We start from the raw sequence: 20,901 nt of genomic DNA on the forward strand, positions 1-20,901 counted from the left end.
GCTAAAAGAGTATGTTGTATGTAGTATGAATGTGTGTAGTATGAATGTAATCTGGACTTACCCATGTTGTCATTATCATTATCATCTACGTTAGTCGCGTTACTTTACTGCGATTCATAAATCCTCTCCCATGGCCTCATGGGATAGTAGTGTCCATCATATGCACACTTTAGAATCTCACCAGAAGTAGTTGGTTATTGGCAACTCTTTTATGAGTGCTGTGAATTCTTGTGCAACTTACTGTTTTTCGCCTACTATGTTGTAGGGAAGTTTTGAATTTCGCTTGCCCCCTAATCATCTCCATATACTGATGGACTTTATCACTCTGTCTCCTCTCCACCAATACGCTGGTGTGGGGTGGGTGTTCTAGTGCAAAATGGCTGCTGCATTATCCAGGTGGATGCTGCACATTGGTGGAGGTTGAGGAGAGTCCCCTCTTATAGATGTAAAAGTGTTTAGAAATAAAAAGGAATTTGTCCTACCCTGATTTTAGCCCTCTGATTTGAACGCTCTGTTTGAAGGGGCGTGTCTGCTGTGAGACTTCAGTGTTAACGCCCACTGCTGTGATAGGTTGACAATTTTGCATATGAAATAGCTACGCATTACATGTGGAATTCTCTAAAACTTTTTGCACGTTTTTATTATTACAGCTTTGAAGATTAACTAATCGTGAATGTGTTGATTATAGCATTATATTTAGATCTATGGCATTAAATTTAGATTGTGGCATGAAAGGCTGCAGTGTTAGCAACTGAAGCTGGTCACAGATATGTGGAGTGCTTGACTGCAGTGATCTCGAGACACCCCTCGCTGCAGCTTGTAGCACGATGAAGTAGCTGGATCAGATCCAATACGCACTGGATGGTGGATCATTATGGCGACGTCATTCATACCGATCTCTGGGTTAACTTAATGCATGCGCTGGTCTTAAGTGACATATTTGATCAATATTGTAGATGATGTTCTAACCTGTGTAGTAGTACTGATAAATAGTAGGCTAACAAATAATTATTGATGAATAAGTCATCTTTTCATAAATGTGATGCTTAAGTTATCCTAGTTTCTCTCTACATGAATGCAAAATAGTTAAAATATTAAATTATTCTGGTCATATTTGCTGTTAAGTGGAAGCAAAAATGAGGGAAGGAATTGTCTCTGTAATTTTAATCCTCAAGGTACAATGCAACACGATCTGTAAACAACTTAAAATACCAGTAGCCTACACATTCAAGGGAAAATGCAAAACGTGTCTCCTGATGGCGTGAGCATGTTATTAATCATAATTTTTGCGTGAGCGGTTTGAGCATTTATTTATCCAGATCACCAAAACTCTCAACTGCGCGCATATCCCCAGAACTCTACTGCGCATGCGTATGTGACGTCATCAAATTGTGAATGAAACCACCGCGTATGCGCGTCCAGTACGTGTTGGATCTGATCCAGCTACGTCATCGTGGTACAGGCTGCAGCGAGGACTTCTTGGTGATCTCGTCATTGCAACTCGATTTCTGCACTCTCACAAATGCGTTCATCATAACTAACAGTGCAAGCCCCAAGTAAATAAGAGATTCATTAAATATTACAGGAATTTCGGATGCCAGTCAAGAAGTCAGTCACTGATATACTTGCACTGTTTGATTGACAGCTCCAGCGATTGAAAGGAGTGTTCTTTGATCATTTTCTATATATAATTTAATCTCTGTTTAAATTACAAATCATTTTCATCCTACTAAGAGAAACAATGTGAAGTTGACCATTTAGTCACTGGTTTGATTTACTGACACATAAAAAAGAGCATCTGACTGTACATGAATCATTACATATCAGAAATCACTGATCAGGCTTTAGATTTAACAGTTACTTACATGTTGTTGTTGCAGTACTGTCAAGTCCATGTCGTAAAAGTGTTTGCAAAGCCTGCACCAAGATTGCGACTGATATAGCAAATAATCCACAGTGAAATGTACCGAATACACATAAATAATGTTGAACTGAAACATTCAATGTTGAAAATAAATAATTACATTCCTAGCATTAGGATCCTTTGGAAGGTAATGTTATCTTTAGTACAGTGCTCTTCTCTCCTCGTCATCTCACTAACACTCCAGTGGGTGTGGCCAAAGTTGCAATGATGAAGTAGGCATTGATTTTCTTCTGCAGATTATCTGGGTTTACAATAAATTGGTTTTGGATTAACAAGGAAGAAACCTACAAGATATTCTCATAGTATGAGGACCTCTTATATGCTAAAAGCTCAAGGAAAAATTAATATCTTAGTTCATGACCCCTTTAACTTGACACACTCACACATCTACTGAGTTAACACAGAGAAATATGTTCTCATCCACTGAAGAATATATGGACTATAACAGCATTCAAATTCAGCAAGGGGTCTGATGTGGTTTGGGGCGTACACAAAAGCAGGAAAACCTTTACATTTCCTCCCATCCATAAATAAAGAATACTGAAATGTTGTTTTGCTATTATTACGAAAGCATTTTTATGTGTGTTAGTGTGCATGATTTGATCTTCTATAATTATCTTATGAAAGAAGAATCATTATTTTCTGTAGCAAATCTTTGCTGTCTTTTTAGGTTTCTTACATATTGCTATCTGCTCGCCTTCAACGCCTGGCTCTTACTGGCTCCCATAGTGCTCTGCTACGACTGGCAGGTAAATGACATCCACAGAAACACACTGCAAAAATGACATTCTGGTAACCGTTTGATGATTGCATGAGTTGTGATTGACAGGTGGGAAGCATTCCTTTAGTGGAGTCTCTGTGGGACAGGAGGAATATTGCTTCCCTGACTTTGGCCCTTGTCATGCTGGCGCTGAGCCTGCACTGTGTTACACGCCTACAGGTGAGTGCTCACACACATTTCCATATGTCTAGACAACCGCTGAGGCCGTGTCAGACTCGCTCTGTCATAATTTATGAAAAACACACACGCAAACGTACCTTTCCTGTTTCGATCACATAAAAGCCTTTACTCATGCTGTCTCGCATCCCGCGGTTCTGTTGCTCTTCCCTCCCATGAGCTCCCAACACAATTCTCCATGAATCATTGCCATAGCAACCTGTGAAAATTGCAGCGATTGTGTAAATGAGTGCAAACTCTCACATCACGTGAAGCGGATGTTTGCCCGTGAGCTAAAGCACAAGTTCCTCGCGCAGGTCGCGCATGAAGTGAGATGTTTATTTATCAGGTTATTCAGTTCTTCAGGTGATTATTTCTGCTCATCTTGATCTTGCACATTTTGAGAGGCACATATGCTGATGGTGAAATTCATATATCATCTTCATATGGTATAAATGTCATTTTAGCAGCAAAGACACTGGGAAAATTAGAAGTACTGCAAACTGCAAATCTTTATTAGCACCATTATATTCACAGCCAAAGAACATCTTCAGGCATTTTAAGACATTACTGTTGCAGCCAAAGACCTTTGTTTCAACCTGAATAAAGTCTTTAACCAAAATCTAATGTTGTAATTAAGAGCACCTAAGCCTTCTTTTATTTCGAATAATAAGACACTATAGAGCTGTTACAAATTAAATCGCATTACTACATCGACGTTCAATAGTAATAACAATAAATTATCCATAATAACTAACCCTAAACCAAAACTGGTAACACTTTATTTTACAGTGTCTTTGTTGTATATGTTACATGTACTTATAATAGTAATAGTAAATTATGCCTAATTACATGCAATTAACCCTAAACCAAACCCTAATCCTACCCAAACCCTATAGTAAATACATGTAGTTACTAAATATTATTCTAATAGTACTTAAATAAATAATTACACTGTAACAATGACACCTTAAAATAAAGTGTAACCCCAAACCCTAACCATAACTCTATAGTAAGTATGTGTAGTTCAATAATACTATTCAGTACATATCTGAGTAGGTGCAATGTAACTGCGTCACTTTAAAATAAAGTGTAACCCAGTATAATTCATCTTTGTGATGCAGAGCTGATAAGTTGCATCTGAATTGGTAAAATTACACCTGCATAAATAATGTTGAGATTAATGTAGAAATGTAATGAAAAAAATGAAATAATGTCTACGTTACAAATGAAACCGAAATCAAAACATTTAATGAGTGAGTCATGGAATCATTTATTCAGCTGATTTGTATAAAGCGGCTGATTCGTTTAGTAACAAAGCGATAGCAAAAACTTAATATTAACTTCTTGTTTATTATATAAGATCATGTTTGCAATCATGCTCATATTCGTGAACACAGCTCTTTTGTGATATTGCTTGATTATATCCTTTGTTATATAAAAACAAGATCTCATACAAGTACGTTTTCGCAATCATATCTTGAGTTTTGTGGGCATTTATATTAATTTTGGCATTATATTTAGATAACAATTTATAACAATCCTGCATTAATTTTGAACCCGGCACCACAGTAAAAGAAGAAATAGCAATGTTACATAAGTGTTACATCAAATCACAATTACTGATGTTAACAATTAAATCAGACAATGCACCAGCAATTTAGTGATATCCTCGCAGTTTGTGGTCTTAACCGTTCTTGAGATAAAATACAAGTCCTCTTAATCTGAGACCTTTAAAAAATGGTCTTAAATCAGCCTCGAGACCTACCAACACTACCAAAACATCACGGTTCCTACCTGTCTTAAGGCCTGTTCACACTAAGGACAATAACTATAACAATAATGAAAAGGTTTTGTTGTAAATATTTTTTTATATATTTTTGTTATATATATTTTAAATATATAGTTTTAAAATAAATTCTAAATTATAATATAATAGCAGAGTTCACACCACAACTATAATGGCACAGACAAGCTGATGAATGATAAAAACACTAACAGCCAATCAGAATCCATCCTGCTTTAAAGGGGACCTCTTATCCAAAATTCACTTTTGGAAGGTGTTTGTATACAGATGTGTGTTAACAACCAGCATATAATGATAAAAATCCACCCACTTGTTTTCTATAATACCCATAAATGCTAAACAGTCTCTCCAGATTCCCTCCTACTCTTACGAATGAGTTGGCGGAAGTCCTGCCCATTTTTGTTTCCTAGCTGAAGCAGCTGGAGATATACAATGTGTGCGCAAAAAAAACATTACAAAACGAAGGTCAGTTCAACACTGGATTTGCACAAAAGCAAAAGCAAAAAAAATCTTTATTTCTGAAAGATTATTAGATTAACATGACAGTACATGCTAGTCAATGAATTAAATCAATTTAACTCTACAACAACTATATGCATTTATCCACTAATCAGAAACATCCAGTTGCTTTCTAAAAGTTTTAACTTCTCCATTATGTCCGATTCCGGCTCAAACATGTAAGGCTGAACACCGCTACTGACAATTTCTGACATTTTGGCTGCAGGAAATTCTCCGGTTTTGTTGTTGCCAGAGCATACAAAGTAAATTTCCTGTCATCTTTGCAGGACTGTGATATGAAGAGTATGCAGAGTAACATTTAAGCAACTGTGTGAAAGGGAATAGCACATAACAGGCACAATACAGGTATAAACATGAATATTTATCAGTACAATATGGGTCACATTACTAAACATGCGTCATGGTTGTCAAAGGCCTCCGTTTTCACAGTGTGGACGGATGGCCAAAATGGAGATAAAAAGATGAAAACATGTTAGTGTGGACAAGGTCTTATATTACATCTTGTGAAAGGGGGCATAATTGGACCCTTTTATGAGCCCGAGCATTTAAATCGGCATATCAAAGACACCAATATTTTTTGTTGGTTATGCATGGATAAAGTTGACGTAGTGGGTAGTGTGCTTATAATATATGCAGATTCAAATCTATTGTTCTGTTTTTCTACATATTTCTATGCACTGAACTAGCCCAAAGAAAGCAAACGAGTAAGAATAAAACAGATAATAGGAAAGCATTCAAGGTTTTATGAGACCTTGAGCGCTCCAGCCACCAATAAAACATTTACAGGCTCATTTTCTACAACATTTGAGGAACTGCGAGAGGATGTCAGTCAGGTTTTGTCGACCCCCAGAATGCTCTTTTAGTTGTTCGGCGCTGTGTTGGCGGAGTCCTTGAGGGATCTTTTAGAAATGTTCAGATTTCTCTACTCCGGTCCTTGAGTTTGTGGAGAGAAATAGGCAGTGCATTTTTTCATTTCTAGAATGGCAGATCCGACTCTACATTAAGAAAGTTAGAGAGAGAGAAAATGAAAGAGAGAGAGAGAGAATATCCCAGTCCCTGTTCGGCAGATCTCATATCTACTGACTGAATAATTCATAGTGTGTGTCTGAGACAAGCTGACAGACCGATGTCAGCAAACTGCCTGCTTTTACTGATTGACTTGAGGTGTGTGAATGTGTGCAAATGTGTAATATTGGGGAAAAAACGGTTTTCTCTCGTTTATAGAGTGGACTGGAGGATCAGTTTTAACTTTCATGTACTTTCATGGACTGTGGCCCAAAAGACCACTTTAAGACTCTTGGATTTAAAATGTAATTTAAACCTGTAAGTTTTATAATTTAAAACGTTTTAAAATCAAGAAACGTTATGACAAGAGTGTGCACTATTTGAATGCGAGTAACACAGTTGTTTTGGTAAACTAAAATATTTGGACCTCAATTTTTATCTAGGGCTATATTTTTAGCTTTATATCAGAGGCAGCTTCTTGTATTATCACACACTTATCCTTTTTACCTCAAAAAAGGGAAAGATGATAGAAAGGAATTGACAAGACTAAAAAAAGCCAAGGTGAAAGAGAATAAAGGAAGGGCTGAGGGGAAGAACCAGAATGGAAGAGCAGATCTGAGAGAGAGGTGTTCAGGGCCACTGAATGGATTTTGGCCTATAGTGACATTTTGGGACAGACTGTGGATGACCTCTGTTTGTGCAGCCATGGCAACAGATGGCAACTGGCGAAGAGGATAATGCCAAAGCTATCATCATTCTCATGACCCAGCTTTAGCCCTCAAATATTTCCCAGAAAACCATAAGCTTGTGGGCTTTGTGTATATGAGTGTTGTCTGGTTTTGCTTCTGTCTGTCTGTGCTTGCGTTGCTTTCGATTCCTGCTTGTATTGAACGGGGAATGTGGTTGTGGTATTCTAACTGTTATGTAATTCCCACCCCTGTCCAGTTGGTGGCGCGTGTGCATATTAATTCGCTGACATCTAGTATTTACTTGTCTTTGATTTCTCAGGGCATAAAGTCTTCGGCTGCATCCGAAATCGCATACTCTCTTGAGTTGGTATTTATTTTAAAGTATTTACTTCACGGCCGATAAAAAAGTATGTTCTATATAGTATGTATGTAATCTGGACGTACAACATCCGCCATGTTGTCATTATCATGTTTCCTACGACTCTCCAATAGCCTCATGGGATAGTAAAGTGTCCATATGCATGCTTCAAAATCTCACCAGAAGTAGTAGGTCATCCGGGTACTTTTTCCCTTCTCTTTTATTAGTACTGTGAATTCCGACGTACTTCTTTTGTCACATGCTGTTTTCGTATATAGTTGGGAAGCATGCGATTTCGAATGCAGCCTCTGTCCTGCCTGAGGCTCAGGCCCTGTCCCTTATGGCACACTTCATGTGCACTTGCGGTCTTGTGGACTTACAATGACTGCCACATGCGCGTGTCCATTAAGTTTGTAATATTATTTAGTTCATATTTGCCTGTTAAGGCTCAAAGGTTGTGTTTTTGTAGCCTCTGCTGTTTCTGCGAAAAATATTCTGCTTTTGTGTTGTAAGGCCGCCCAGATCGTCCCAATGGAGGCTAACGATCGGCGGGTGAAGTTCGCTGCGCGTTCGTCTTTTCAGCGGGGAAAAGGGGATTTTATTCCAATTCCTCGTTAATCTGACTCCATTTAATTATAATTTAGAATTTAGGTTAGAATGCCAATTGGTTATTTGGTCATTCATTTTTAATAGTTTAAGTACACATTTAATTATTCCGTTTAACCCTTTGTTGAAATTATACCCAACCTGAATAATTCCAGAGCAAGTCAGAATCCATCAAAGTGTAACAATTTATTTAACAGTCAGGTAAATGTATAAAGCCAATTACATAGTCAATTCAAAGGTAATCCATATATAACATCAAATAGTCTGAAGTAAAGAATGAAATGTATACCTGACTTCTGAAAACTACATAATGCTGGCTATCTTGAGAGACATCCAGCATTACGGGCTGACCGGTTTAAAGTGTCAAGCCTTGAGCTCTTTGCAACATTTCCCTAAATACCCAGAAACAAATGCACAAACTCTTTGAAGTGTAAAAACTAGTTCACAATGGGAATTTGCATTGATCAAGACTTGTGTTGATGTAAAGGCCAAATGGCTGAAAGCCACACCCACCAAACTAAGACAAGATATCTCTAAACTCTTAAAACATTGATTATCTTTTGATTAACTTCTGTGGTGATGAGATTTTTGTACCAGTTGCACTGAGACATTTCAAATGATATCAAACACATATAATACTGTATCGTGTGGATTGACATTGTAAGAGAGAGATTTTGGGTGTATTTTCAGTGATCTCAGCATGAGAGAGGGAAGAAATTGGGGGAGAGGGGGTCAAAAGGGAAAGATGTAGATTAGCTGATAGTGAGGTGAGACTTGCGTCTCCAGTGGTGTGTGAGGGACAGTTCAGATGTTAATCTCTGTTATTTTCTCAGAGAGTCCTTGTTCCTCATTCAGACAATTCGGCATCTACTAGTTTTTTCAGTCTTACAGTTCCACCTCTTGATCCCGTTGGGTCAAACTCTGGTGGTCCCATGGGATCACTGTTAGACGTTGGTTCAATCCTTGAGATGAAGAAATTGTCTTAGCAGCTGCAGAGCCCTTCGGAAGGTTCTTTGTTCACCTGCAAGACACCGTCTCGCCAGATGTGTGTGGCTTGACTTTCAGCTGGTGGGTGAATGTGTTCAGGTGTTCTACCTGTAGTTCAGTACAACATGTTCATAGAGTCAGTCTCGGACCTTGGTGAATGTTCAGTTAACGTGTCACTTCTTCATGGAGAAACTTCTGCTTTTGTAGCACCTTCCCAATGATAATCTGACCCTCGTTGTGTAATCCTCACACCTCCAATGGTGTGGTTCACTGGGTAGACTCCAATATGTGGAAGGCTTCTCCGTAGTTGACACCTGAAAAGCATCTTAATGGCCACTTAACGACTGAACACTGATGAACTTGAAGCCGTAGAGAAATGCATAAGAACATATAATGCAAGAAAACAAAAAAGAAAAAACAATGTGGTTTCATGTCAGCAGTGCGATTGGTACACCTTCTCTCAAGTGTTTTTCAAGGTCATTTGGTGGGGTGGATTAAATATATTTAATCACCCAATTCTTCACCATTACTTTGATAAAGTGATAGTGGAATTTAAGTATTCTTGATCTGAATTACTTAAGGAAATGTAGCAAAAAGTCAGTGCAGTTTATATATTTAAATAGATGATATGAATATAATAATAACATCATCAATAATATTCAATCACAATTATGTAAATATACATAATAACCACTGTGTTTGTTCAGGAATCTTCCAATGCAATTAAGGCAGATCTAAATATGTTTAGTCATACAATAATGGAGATTGTGTATTCCTTGTCACAGTGTGTGTGCGTGTGTGTGTGTGTGTGAGTGGGTGGCTGAGTGTGTGTGTGTGTATTTCTTGTCACACTGTGTGTGTGTGTGTGTGTGTGTGTGTGTGTGTGTGTGTGTGTGTGTGTGTGTGTGTGTGTGTGTGTGTGTGTGTGTGTGTGTGTGTGTGTGTGTGTGTGTGTGTGTGTGTTGAAGGTAGGCTAAATCAAAATCGATTACAGGATCAAATTTTTAATTTTGTAAATTGATTGAAGTGCTCACACTTCAGCTTTATCTACTTTGATAATGTTTCTGTTATTAGTGATGTGTTGACAAATCAGGGTTTCCAACCACATCAATAACAATCAGAAAGTTTAAAAATTTTGAATTTCCATAGCAGGTCTGTCTTTCTGCTTTAGAATTTGCCTCATCAATTTGTGATTAGTCTTGCACATGTGTAATACAGTGCTTTCCCATTAGGAGGTTGTGAATAGCGTTTGCTATGTGTGTCTTCGTGAGACTGTCATCGTGAGACCAACTCTACTGTCCTGTGTGTGTGAAGCTATTTGGATCTGTTGGTGTGAAAAGATGGACAATAGATCTCTAGTGAAATAACACTTTTGGACTCTATGCCATCTTTGTCATCTATGATGTGTAGTGTACAGCTTGGATAGATTTGATCTGTTTCAGGTGATATGAGGGTGTAGTAAAGGAGGTGTATGTTCTGTGTTTGTGTTTGGGAGATGAGTGGAATCTTATCAATAACAATCTGTGTTGCAGAATTTAGTTCCAGTGCTACACTGGGAGATCATGTATACATTTTGTGAAGTGTGAATGACCCCATCAAGTGTATTCGCACCCATCTCCATCATTTCAGGTTGTTCTGACAATTCCATTGTTCTGGCTCTGATGGGGGTGTTAGCCCCTTCCTGGCGTCCATCCTCCAAGGAATTGCAGTTGTCAACCTGAGACAGAAATAATCCAAAGAGAATCACAGTTAATTCTGACATTATCAACAGCTTCACAGTCAGGTGTGGACTTATTTGAATGGCACCGTTATGCCTGTTGCAATTTTCATCCTAGCTGTCACATGAAACAGAGTTTCATCGGCCAGGTCTGAATTGCTGCTGTTGTTTTAGTACAGTGTGTGACACCTTAAAACTGTTCTTACAGTCGAGCCTTCACAGTCTGCTGTGAGCATTAGAGACCCCAGTTCTGCTGGAGAATTTTTCTGGATTCATCAGAGCTTTTATCGCTCATACTGTATGGGTTGGTTCCCATGGCGTTATTTCCAGTTGCTCTCATTACAGTCAGATCTGTAGGCAGAAATTAGTTCACCTGTTTCGGTGTTGTCTGTTTTGAACTTGCTGTTGTACAGTGTCATTCACACATTTGATTGTTAGAGATCTCTGTGACCTGTAAAAGCTGGGGTACTTCTGAATTTTATATGTTGCACCTCCGTCTTCTTTTTCTTTCGGCTCTTCCCTTCAGGGGTCGCTACAGTGAATCATCTGGTCCTATCCTCTGTATCCTTTTCTCTCAGACCGACTACCTTCATGTCCTTTTTCCCTACATCCATAAACCTCCTCTTTTATCTTTCTCTCGACCTCCTGCCACCTGTCAAAACATTTCCATCTCTATCTTTAATCACTCTAACCTGCTGCACCTCCTTTTCACCTTCCTTACAATCTAACATTGCATACATGTCCTCATACACTTTCTGTTTGGCCTTTGCCACCTCTATCTTAACCTCACGCTGCATCCCCTACATTCCTGTTTACTTTCCTCCTTCCAGATGACACACCTAGCACCTTTCTACCGGTCTCCCTGATCACTTTGGCTGTAGTAGTCCAGTCATCAGGAAGTATTGTACCTCAGTGAAGGGTGAATTGTTTGCTATTATCAGTGCCAGACATCTATCTCTAGCTGTGTTTTTGTCAAGGCAAAAGATGACAGCACAATCCCCTCCCTTTTGGCACTGGGAATTGAACCAATGAAACCCAACAATATTAAATCCAATACATGTATTTATATGTATTACCTCGTTATTTCATCTGATAAATGTGAGTATGTTTGATTATTCTATTTAACTTTATTTTTACTGAACTTGTTTATTCGGGTCTCATCGTCGCACAAGGTCCTCGCACTGGCCGTTCATTATGCGGGCCTACGATCACAAACTCGCCAGTCCGATTCATTAACTAGAGGTTATGGCTAAAGCAATCTAACAATGCCGCCCATGCTTGCTATTGTTAGAAGGTACCCATGTAGCCCCCTGCAATTGCCTATAGAACAACTTAGTTAAAGTTTGAACGATAACTAGAGGTTATGACCAGTACCATATCTGGCCCCTTATAGTGCGATTGCATAACAACTTAGTTAAAGTCGAGCAGTTAGTCAGAAATCTAGAATCTCGCCAGATGTGCCCCATGCTCCATACTGTCCGAGATCTAGTGTGTACTTAACCCTGGTCGCAGATTTGCGGTAACGAATGGATTCAACGTAATCTACTTAAGTCAATAATTTCAGATTAAATTAGAATGAAATCAAATTTAACAATCCATAAATCATTTGATCTTTCTCCTCGTAATGCCCTGTTTGGCAATTATAATATAGTGTATATTATGTTTTGAATTATAGTACAATTATATTATATTCAAAATAATATAAATTAAATACTATTATTTCTGGTTCCTGAGTCTGTGAAACAGCTTGTCAAAGTGTTCGTTTTTTCAAAAGGCAATCGCTGCACCATCAGGCTCATCGTGTGCTCAACAATGGTCAGGCTTAAAGCCAATGGGCGACTCTGTTGTTGTTAACACAGAACGAACATGCTGAGTGCATCACCAAATCTCTGTTTGAGTTCTGAAGAAGTTTCAGATTGTATTATTGTGTCAATATATTTGAATATGAAAAAGACTGTGGTTCAAGGCTGATGCAAGCACATTCATTGTGTCTTTTTAGATTACAAATGCCTATTTAGTTGATTTAGTCTATTTAAAGACTAATCTGCATGGCGGCACAATGGTAATTTTAACTGTATTCACAAAATGTGATAGATTTAGTTTGTTACTTATTGGGCTAAAGGCTCCCATTGAACAGGGAGAGAAAGTCTGTTCTCCGAGTGGGCGTGGTACGCCCCGTGGGCTCGCTCGAGCCACTCAGAACATTAACATACGGTTTCTTAACAAAAATACAGTAACAACATCACTATCATTTTGTATATCAGTCTTAGATTTTAATCTTACCACCTCTTAATCATTTGCAGTCACGAGTAATTTTGCTGTGTAGCGATAATATTTGTAACCAATTCTGATCAAACAAAAAGTTCTCTTCATTTTTACATGTTGCATATGCATCAGCCTGTTTTTCCCAACTTTGTTTTTCATAAACAAATGCATCAACGTGCGTATTTATCAAATCACAAATGCCTTCCAATTGTTTACATACTTAGATTTTTTAATTCTATTGTTTGCTCGTTCTCATCATGCGTTGCTGCAGCTAATAAAACAATGGAGAAAGCATTTAGCTGATTTTAAAAACGCTCTAATTTACAAATGTTTATCGAGTCTCAGGAAATAGTTTGGAAGATGTTTTTCCAATTTAGGTTTAGTTGTTGTAGGTCTACGCCGACAAAGAAATATTTTAAAATCCATAACACGAGTTTTAATTCCTCTACTGCGCTGTCGCTATCATGTCCCTGATATGTGATTGTATCTAAATTCTTAAACCCCACCGGATTGCGGTTCCGGTCTAACATTGGGTATTCCGACCCATTCTATTAATGTGTCTATATGGGATGCGTCTGTTTTTCCCTAAACATTTCTAAAAAGGCAAAAAGAATTTGACTTACCAGAACAGCTGAAGAAAGAGAAGTTCAAACCTCTTGTTGATTTTAAAATCCAATATTTCGCTGAAAAGACGTTGATCGTCCAGATAGCAACATCACGGAGGCTGGTCACCATTTTGTAAGGCCGCCCAGATCGTCCCAATGGAGGCTAACGATCGGCGGGTGAAGTTCGCTGCGCGTTCGTCTTTTCAGCGGGGAAAAGGGGATTTTATTCCAATTCCTCGTTAATCTGACTCCATTTAATTATAATTTAGAATTTAGGTTAGAATGCCAATTGGTTATTTGGTCATTCATTTTTAATAGTTTAAGTACACATTTAATTATTCCGTTTAACCCTTTGTTGAAATTATACCCAACCTGAATAATTCCAGAGCAAGTCAGAATCCATCAAAGTGTAACAATTTATTTAACAGTCAGGTAAATGTATAAAGCCAATTACATAGTCAATTCAAAGGTAATCCATATATAACATCAAATAGTCTGAAGTAAAGAATGAAATGTATACCTGACTTCTGAAAACTACATAATGCTGGCTATCTTGAGAGACATCCAGCATTACGGGCTGACCGGTTTAAAGTGTCAAGCCTTGAGCTCTTTGCAACATTTCCCTAAATACCCAGAAACAAATGCACAAACTCTTTGAAGTGTAAAAACTAGTTCACAATGGGAATTTGCATTGATCAAGACTTGTGTTGATGTAAAGGCCAAATGGCTGAAAGCCACACCCACCAAACTAAGACAAGATATCTCTAAACTCTTAAAACATTGATTATCTTTTGATTAACTTCTGTGGTGATGAGATTTTTGTACCAGTTGCACTGAGACATTTCAAATGATATCAAACACATATAATACTGTATCGTGTGGATTGACATTGTAAGAGAGAGATTTTGGGTGTATTTTCAGTGATCTCAGCATGAGAGAGGGAAGAAATTGGGGGAGAGGGGGTCAAAAGGGAAAGATGTAGATTAGCTGATAGTGAGGTGAGACTTGCGTCTCCAGTGGTGTGTGAGGGACAGTTCAGATGTTAATCTCTGTTATTTTCTCAGAGAGTCCTTGTTCCTCATTCAGACAATTCGGCATCTACTAGTTTTTTCAGTCTTACAGTGTTGAATGTGAAACGTGATGCACAGTCTCTATTCATCTGTGCTCTTCATAAATAAATAAATGCAGAATTTAGCCTATAATGCTCATCCTGTAAATTCATGATTAAATGTGAACATGTAAATGAAAAAAAAGTCATGAAAGTAGTTCTTATTCTCATAAAAATATGAAAATTAATGGAATTTTTAAGACCGTGTCCATCAAAATGATGAAACGTCTAATGCAACCACTGATATATATATATATATATATATATATATATATATATATATATATATATATATATATATATATATATATATATATATATATATATATATATATATATATATATATATATATATATATATATACACACACATACACACACACACACACACACACACACACACACACACACACACACAGTAGTGGTCAAAATTGTTGGTATGTGTTCTTATTGTTAATGGGGAATTTTTTTTAACACAGATCAATTAAAAGACTAGCATTGGCAAAAAATAAAATAAGTTCTAGTAATGATTTAGTAATCTATCTAATAAAATACAGCTAAATAGAAATAAAAAATATAATAAATAACCAATAAAATTACAAAACATCAACATTACTACAACTTAAAGTACAATAAAAATAAAATTTAAAAAAAGCTAAATCAGTATATAGTGAATATGACCTATAATGCAGCTCATTTGACTTGAACTTAAAATGCATAGCTTCTGCTTCCCCTTTCACTGAAATGTTTCCATCGTCACATGACCATCTTTGTCCATTCCTTCACCGTGCTCGTCCCTCGATCAGCCGTGCCAATGATTCGGCCTAATGACTTTCCAATCTGTCTCCTCAGCAATGTTTACTAGGCTAATTATCTCATGCAAAACACACAAAGACACACACAGGCCTGAGAGTCAGTCGATTGTGCTGATTTGTGACCGTGAATGAATGTTATCAGCACATTTTTATATGAGCATTGTGTTTATTTCTTGATACAGTTGTTACATGTCAGAATGTCTGCTCATTTGTTGCCGAACCTGAAGTTAATTAATGTTCTTTATGGCATGGAAGGCAGGAATCAATAATAAAACATTCATATATTGCCGGTGGATATGAGAATGAAACTCCAGAGAATGGCTGTGGTAATCAGCATTTCTGCCTAAATCAAGCGTGATACAGTTATGATTTCTCTCCCCAATCCTCTCTCACTCTAGCTCAGATTTCATATACAATTCATATCTCTGTATTGACCCTTCAATCATCAACTGTCATATTTAATGAACTTGTACATCTCTTAAAACAATGCTAGATCATATTTCAAGGATATGGACTAAAGATATGGAAGCTCTTTCGCGGATACAGATAAGGCCATTTTAGTAGCCAAAGTGGCTTGGGCAGTAAATAATGTGTCAGTCAGTGTGTTTTGTGTTTGTTCTTGTTTAATTTCTGTTGCTTGCTAAGTTAAGCATCACTGTTGCTTGCTATTGCTCATGGGTAGAGGTATTGATTTAAACAAACCCCTAATCTCAAATAAGGTTTCCTGAGGAAAGTTGTGCTTATAATTTCCTGTTTCTTATGCTTATACTTTCCTATAAAGTTTTTTAAGCAACCGTTAAAAAACACTCAGAATACCATTGCAACTTCAGTACAACACCCTAGCAACCTCATAGCAACACAGTTAACCACTCAGAAAACCATAGCGACCTCATAGTAACAGCCTAACAACCTAGGAAACGATATTAACAATATTATCTATATATAAAATTATTATATTATATTAAACTCTGGCACATATTTCACCTCACGCTGTGTGTGCTTGAGACATAAGTGATACCTCAAATAAGGTTTGCTGAGGAAAGTTGTGCTTATAATTCCCTGTGTGTTTCTTATGCTTATACTTTCCTATTAAGATTTTCACCTGGCAGATGAAAAACTTCCTTAGAAACACCGTAGAAATATCATAGTAAATAATTTAACTACTCAGAATATAGTACCATAGCGACCTCATAGCAACGCAGTTAAAACATTACGAATACCATAGAAACCTCATAGCAATGTGAGAAAAACTACTCCAAAAACCATAGCAACCTCTTGGCAACACAGGTAAAAACCACTCTGAATACCATACGACATGATTAAAATACTCAGAATACCTTAGCAACCGCATTGCAATACCCTAGCAACCTCATAGCAACACAGTTAACCTCTTAGAATACCATAGTGACATCAAAACAAAGTGCTAAAACAATCCAAATACCATAGCAACTTCATAGCAACACCTTAGAAACAGTTAAAAACCACTCAGAATACCATATTGAGCACATAGCAATGTGTAAAAAAGTACTCATAATACCTTAAAAACTTAATTGCAATACCCTAGCAACCTCATAGCAACACAGTTAACCTCTTAGAATACCATAGTGACATCAAAACAAAGTGCTAAAACAATCCAAATACCATAGCAACTTCATAGCAACACCTTAGAAACAGTTAAAAACCACTCAGAATACCATATTGAGCACATAGCAATGTGTAAAAAAGTACTCATAATACCTTAAAAACTTAATTGCAATACTCTAGCAACCTCATAGCAACAGTTAACCACTCAGACTACCGTAGCAACCTCATAGCAACACCCTAACAACCTAGCAAACCGTTAAAAACACTTAGAATACCATACCGACATGCTTAAAACACTCAGAATACCATACCAACATGCTTAAAACACTCAGAATATCGTAGCAACTTCATTGCAACACCCTAGCAACCTCATAACAACACAGTTAACCACTCAGACTACCGTAGCAACCTCATAGCAACACCCTAACATCCTAGCAAACCGTTAAAAACACTTAGAATACCATACCGACATGCTTATAACACTCAGAATACCATACCAACTTCATTGCAATACAATTAACCACTGAGACTACCATAGCGACCTCATAGTAACATCCTAAAAACCTAGGTAACGATATTATCTACGATATTAAACTCATATTTCACCTCACACTGTGTGTGCTTCAGACATAAGTGATACATCAAATAAGGTTTGCTGAGGAAAGTTTTGCCTATAATTTCCTGTGTTTCTTATGCTTATAGTTTCTTATTAAGATTTTCACCTGGCAGATGAAAAACTTACAACCTAACAACCTAGCAAACCGTTAAAAACACTCAGACTACCATAGCAACTTCAGTGCAACACAATTAACCTCTCAGACTACCATAGCGACCTCATAGTAACATCCTAACAGCTTAGAAAACATTTAAAAACACTCAGAATACCATGCCAACATGCATAAAACACTCAGACTACCTAAGCGACTTCAGTGCAACACCCTAGCAACCTCATGGCAACACAGTTCCATTCAGAATACCATAGCGACCTCAGCAACTTCATAGAAACGCAGTTAAATACCACATCGACCACAATGCACGTAAAAAACGAAATCCAACTTAATTACAGAAGCCTAGCAACCTAAAAGCAACACAGTTAAAAACCACCCAGCATACCATAGTCATAGTGCCATAGCATCTTCATAGCAACACCTTGGCAACAAAATAGCAATGCTCTAATATTGTGGCTGCAGGTTTTACATATGCAAGAGCTACTGGCATTTCCTGAAGGAAATGTAGAAAACTTTGATATTGTTTTGTTCTTGCTTCTCTGATAGAAACAACCTCTGGTTTCTCTCTCCATCTCTCTCTCTTTCTCTTTGTGTAGAAGATGAAAGGGAAGGAGGTGTTGGTGGGCGTGCTGTTCCTGGTCTTTCCCTTCATCCCAGCCAGTAATCTGTTCTTCCGCGTGGGATTTGTGGTGGCGGAAAGAGTTCTCTACATGCCCAGGTTTGTGTGCATGTGTGTTTGTGTGCGCCTGTAAAAATATATATTGCGACAGCCAGAGAAAATGTCCTTTAAAAACATTCCTTGCTCTGCAAAATATATTTTTTTAGAGCTTTACAAATTCAACCCCCATTTTTCTCTCTCTCGTTCTCCTTCATCCCACTGATAACAGTACATAATCTGTCTTGAGCCCTGTGTCCCATAATGCACCACTGATATCGTGTATGTGTGTGTGTGTGTGTGTGTGTGTGTGTGTGTGTGTGTGTGTGTGTGTGTGTGTGTGTGTGTGTGTGTGTGTGTGTGTGTGTGTGTGTGTGTGTGTGTGTGTGTGTGTGTGTGTGTGTGTGTGTGTGTGTGTGTTAACTGCAGAAATTAACAGAAATTTGAACAATGAGGCGAGGTATTTAATCGAGGTTATTCAAAAATTATCTTATTAGCTCGGAGTGTAGTAGTGACCCGACAAACGGCCACATACACACATAAATACACGTACACACGGCATTACATCCCTGAGTACACTTAGTTATGAGTAATGAGCGGTTTCTGCTCAGTGAATTTAATGGCCTGTGTTAGGATCAGATGGGCACTTATCTTGGGCATTTAGGCAGGCATTCTCTGTGCATGCTGGGTAAATATTAGCAGTGCTGTCTTTGTTAACGCCAACAGCAATAGTGATCAGACACGTGAGGGCGGCACTGCGGCTCAGAGGCCAAACCATTTATACACACATACAGTCTCACACACACACACACACACACACTTCAGCACACAGCTATGAGAGGAATGTGAGGAACTCTGGCTCTGATTCACAGAGAATCTCACGAAATCATGTTGTTTTACCTCAGATTTCAAAGGAAAAAAATATGTTTCTGTTAAATTATTTTGTAAAAAGAATTCATTGTGACTTTATTTCCATGATAATTACATCTCATCACATCTTAGCACATCTTCCACCCCAAAATTCTCTATGCTTGTTATGCATACAGACATTTTACTTTAGATTATTTATGTAACTCCTATTGTTCTCAATAGTGTGTTCTCTTCTCTTTCTCAGTGTGTTTCTTTTTTTTCTTAAATTTGAGGTGAAACCTTAAGTATTAAACTTTGGCGACATATTAAACTACAGTCGGTTGAAAAAAAGCGGATGATCAAGTTGAGACATTTTGACTAAGAATTAAAAGGTCATAAAAAAATAAAGTATACACGTGGATGAATCTTTCACAATATCAATAACATGTATTTAGAAAGTGGATATGTTGAATCTTTCCATATTCAGGCAGGGTATTAAGGCACAAAGAATCAGATTTTTATAGAATGAAGGACCTAAACCATATCTGGAGACTAAAATATCATTTAGAACATAGCGAAACAAAAAACAACAACAACATGCTGCATATTTTAGCAACCAAATAACAACGTCTTAGTATTATGGATGCAAGTTTTGCACACTTACAAATCTATTTTAGGTGGTGTATCTTCAAAACAGAATCACAAGACAAATTCATTTGAGCTGTGAATGTACCACATGTTTTAGAAGTGTGTGTGTGTGTGTGTGGGAAGCAGTGAAAGTGTGTGAAACCGCAGGAGTCCTCATATGTTCTGTTTGTGAGGAGTGGGTGTTGACAGGGAAAGGGAGGTGTCGCCTTCCAAATATAAGTTTCCTGTGCAGCAAAGCAGAGAAACAAAGAAAGAAAATGAGATGGGAAGGATATTGAATTGAAATTAAACCCCAAACACACTCCAGCATTGAATAAGTTACCGCAAAAACATAAACCAGACATTCCCATTTTTAACTCTGTCTTTCTGTCGACACTGTGGCAGATTCATGTAATTGTGTTTGACCTGAGCCGCTTTTGACCGTGTCACAGAGACACCGGCGTCTGTAGATAAACACGGCGAAATGCCGAATTGGATTAGTCTTGAATTGAGGGTTTTGTCCTTGAAAAATGACCTCAGGTCAACAAATATAATTCACAGATGTGCTGGAAAGACTTTGTATGTGATTTTTTTATCTTACTAGATAATAAATCCTATCAGCATCTTACACAATAATTAGCAATATTTTCATACAATGACATGATATATATATATATATATATATATATATATAATATCTTAGAATATGTTGAATATTTACTATCTCATTATACTGTGCGTGTATAACAGTATAAATATTTTATAAATATTGTAAATTATTATTGTATATATTATAACATATATATAAATATTGTGTATTATGCATTTATTATATTTTTTATTATACAGTTTTTGTATTAAATATCTTAATACAGATCATTTTGTATTAATTTTCTTAAGATGCAGAATAATTCATGCAAAATATATTTGACTTAATTATATGTTTATTCGTTAATTTGTTAATTTGTGTCATTTTAATTATTTATTTTTTGTGATTTTTGTGGTACACTTTTAAATATCAGTGTGTGTTATGTCATTCAGCAAGTCAATGATACTACAGATAGGTTAGAAACTTTCAAGAGTAAGCTTTTAACAGAAAGTAATTTGTCTTGTCTT

General features: G+C 37.2%; 1 protein-coding gene across 1 annotated transcript in view; it reads left to right on the forward strand.

Annotated features, from left to right (window-relative positions):
- tmtc1 (transmembrane O-mannosyltransferase targeting cadherins 1) overlaps positions 1 to 20,901 on the forward strand; it is a 60,378-nt gene that overhangs the window by 24,931 nt on the left and 14,546 nt on the right. Inside the window, exons 7-9 of the mRNA XM_067427216.1 lie at positions 2,595 to 2,673; positions 2,754 to 2,864; positions 18,251 to 18,372. Coding sequence (XP_067283317.1) covers positions 2,595 to 2,673; positions 2,754 to 2,864; positions 18,251 to 18,372 — 312 coding nt within the window. The remainder of the gene's footprint in view (positions 1 to 2,594; positions 2,674 to 2,753; positions 2,865 to 18,250; positions 18,373 to 20,901) is intronic.

The sequence above is a fragment of the Pseudorasbora parva genome, chromosome 20, assembly GCF_024679245.1.
Source record: "Pseudorasbora parva isolate DD20220531a chromosome 20, ASM2467924v1, whole genome shotgun sequence".
Classification (NCBI taxonomy): Eukaryota; Metazoa; Chordata; class Actinopteri; order Cypriniformes; family Gobionidae; genus Pseudorasbora; species Pseudorasbora parva.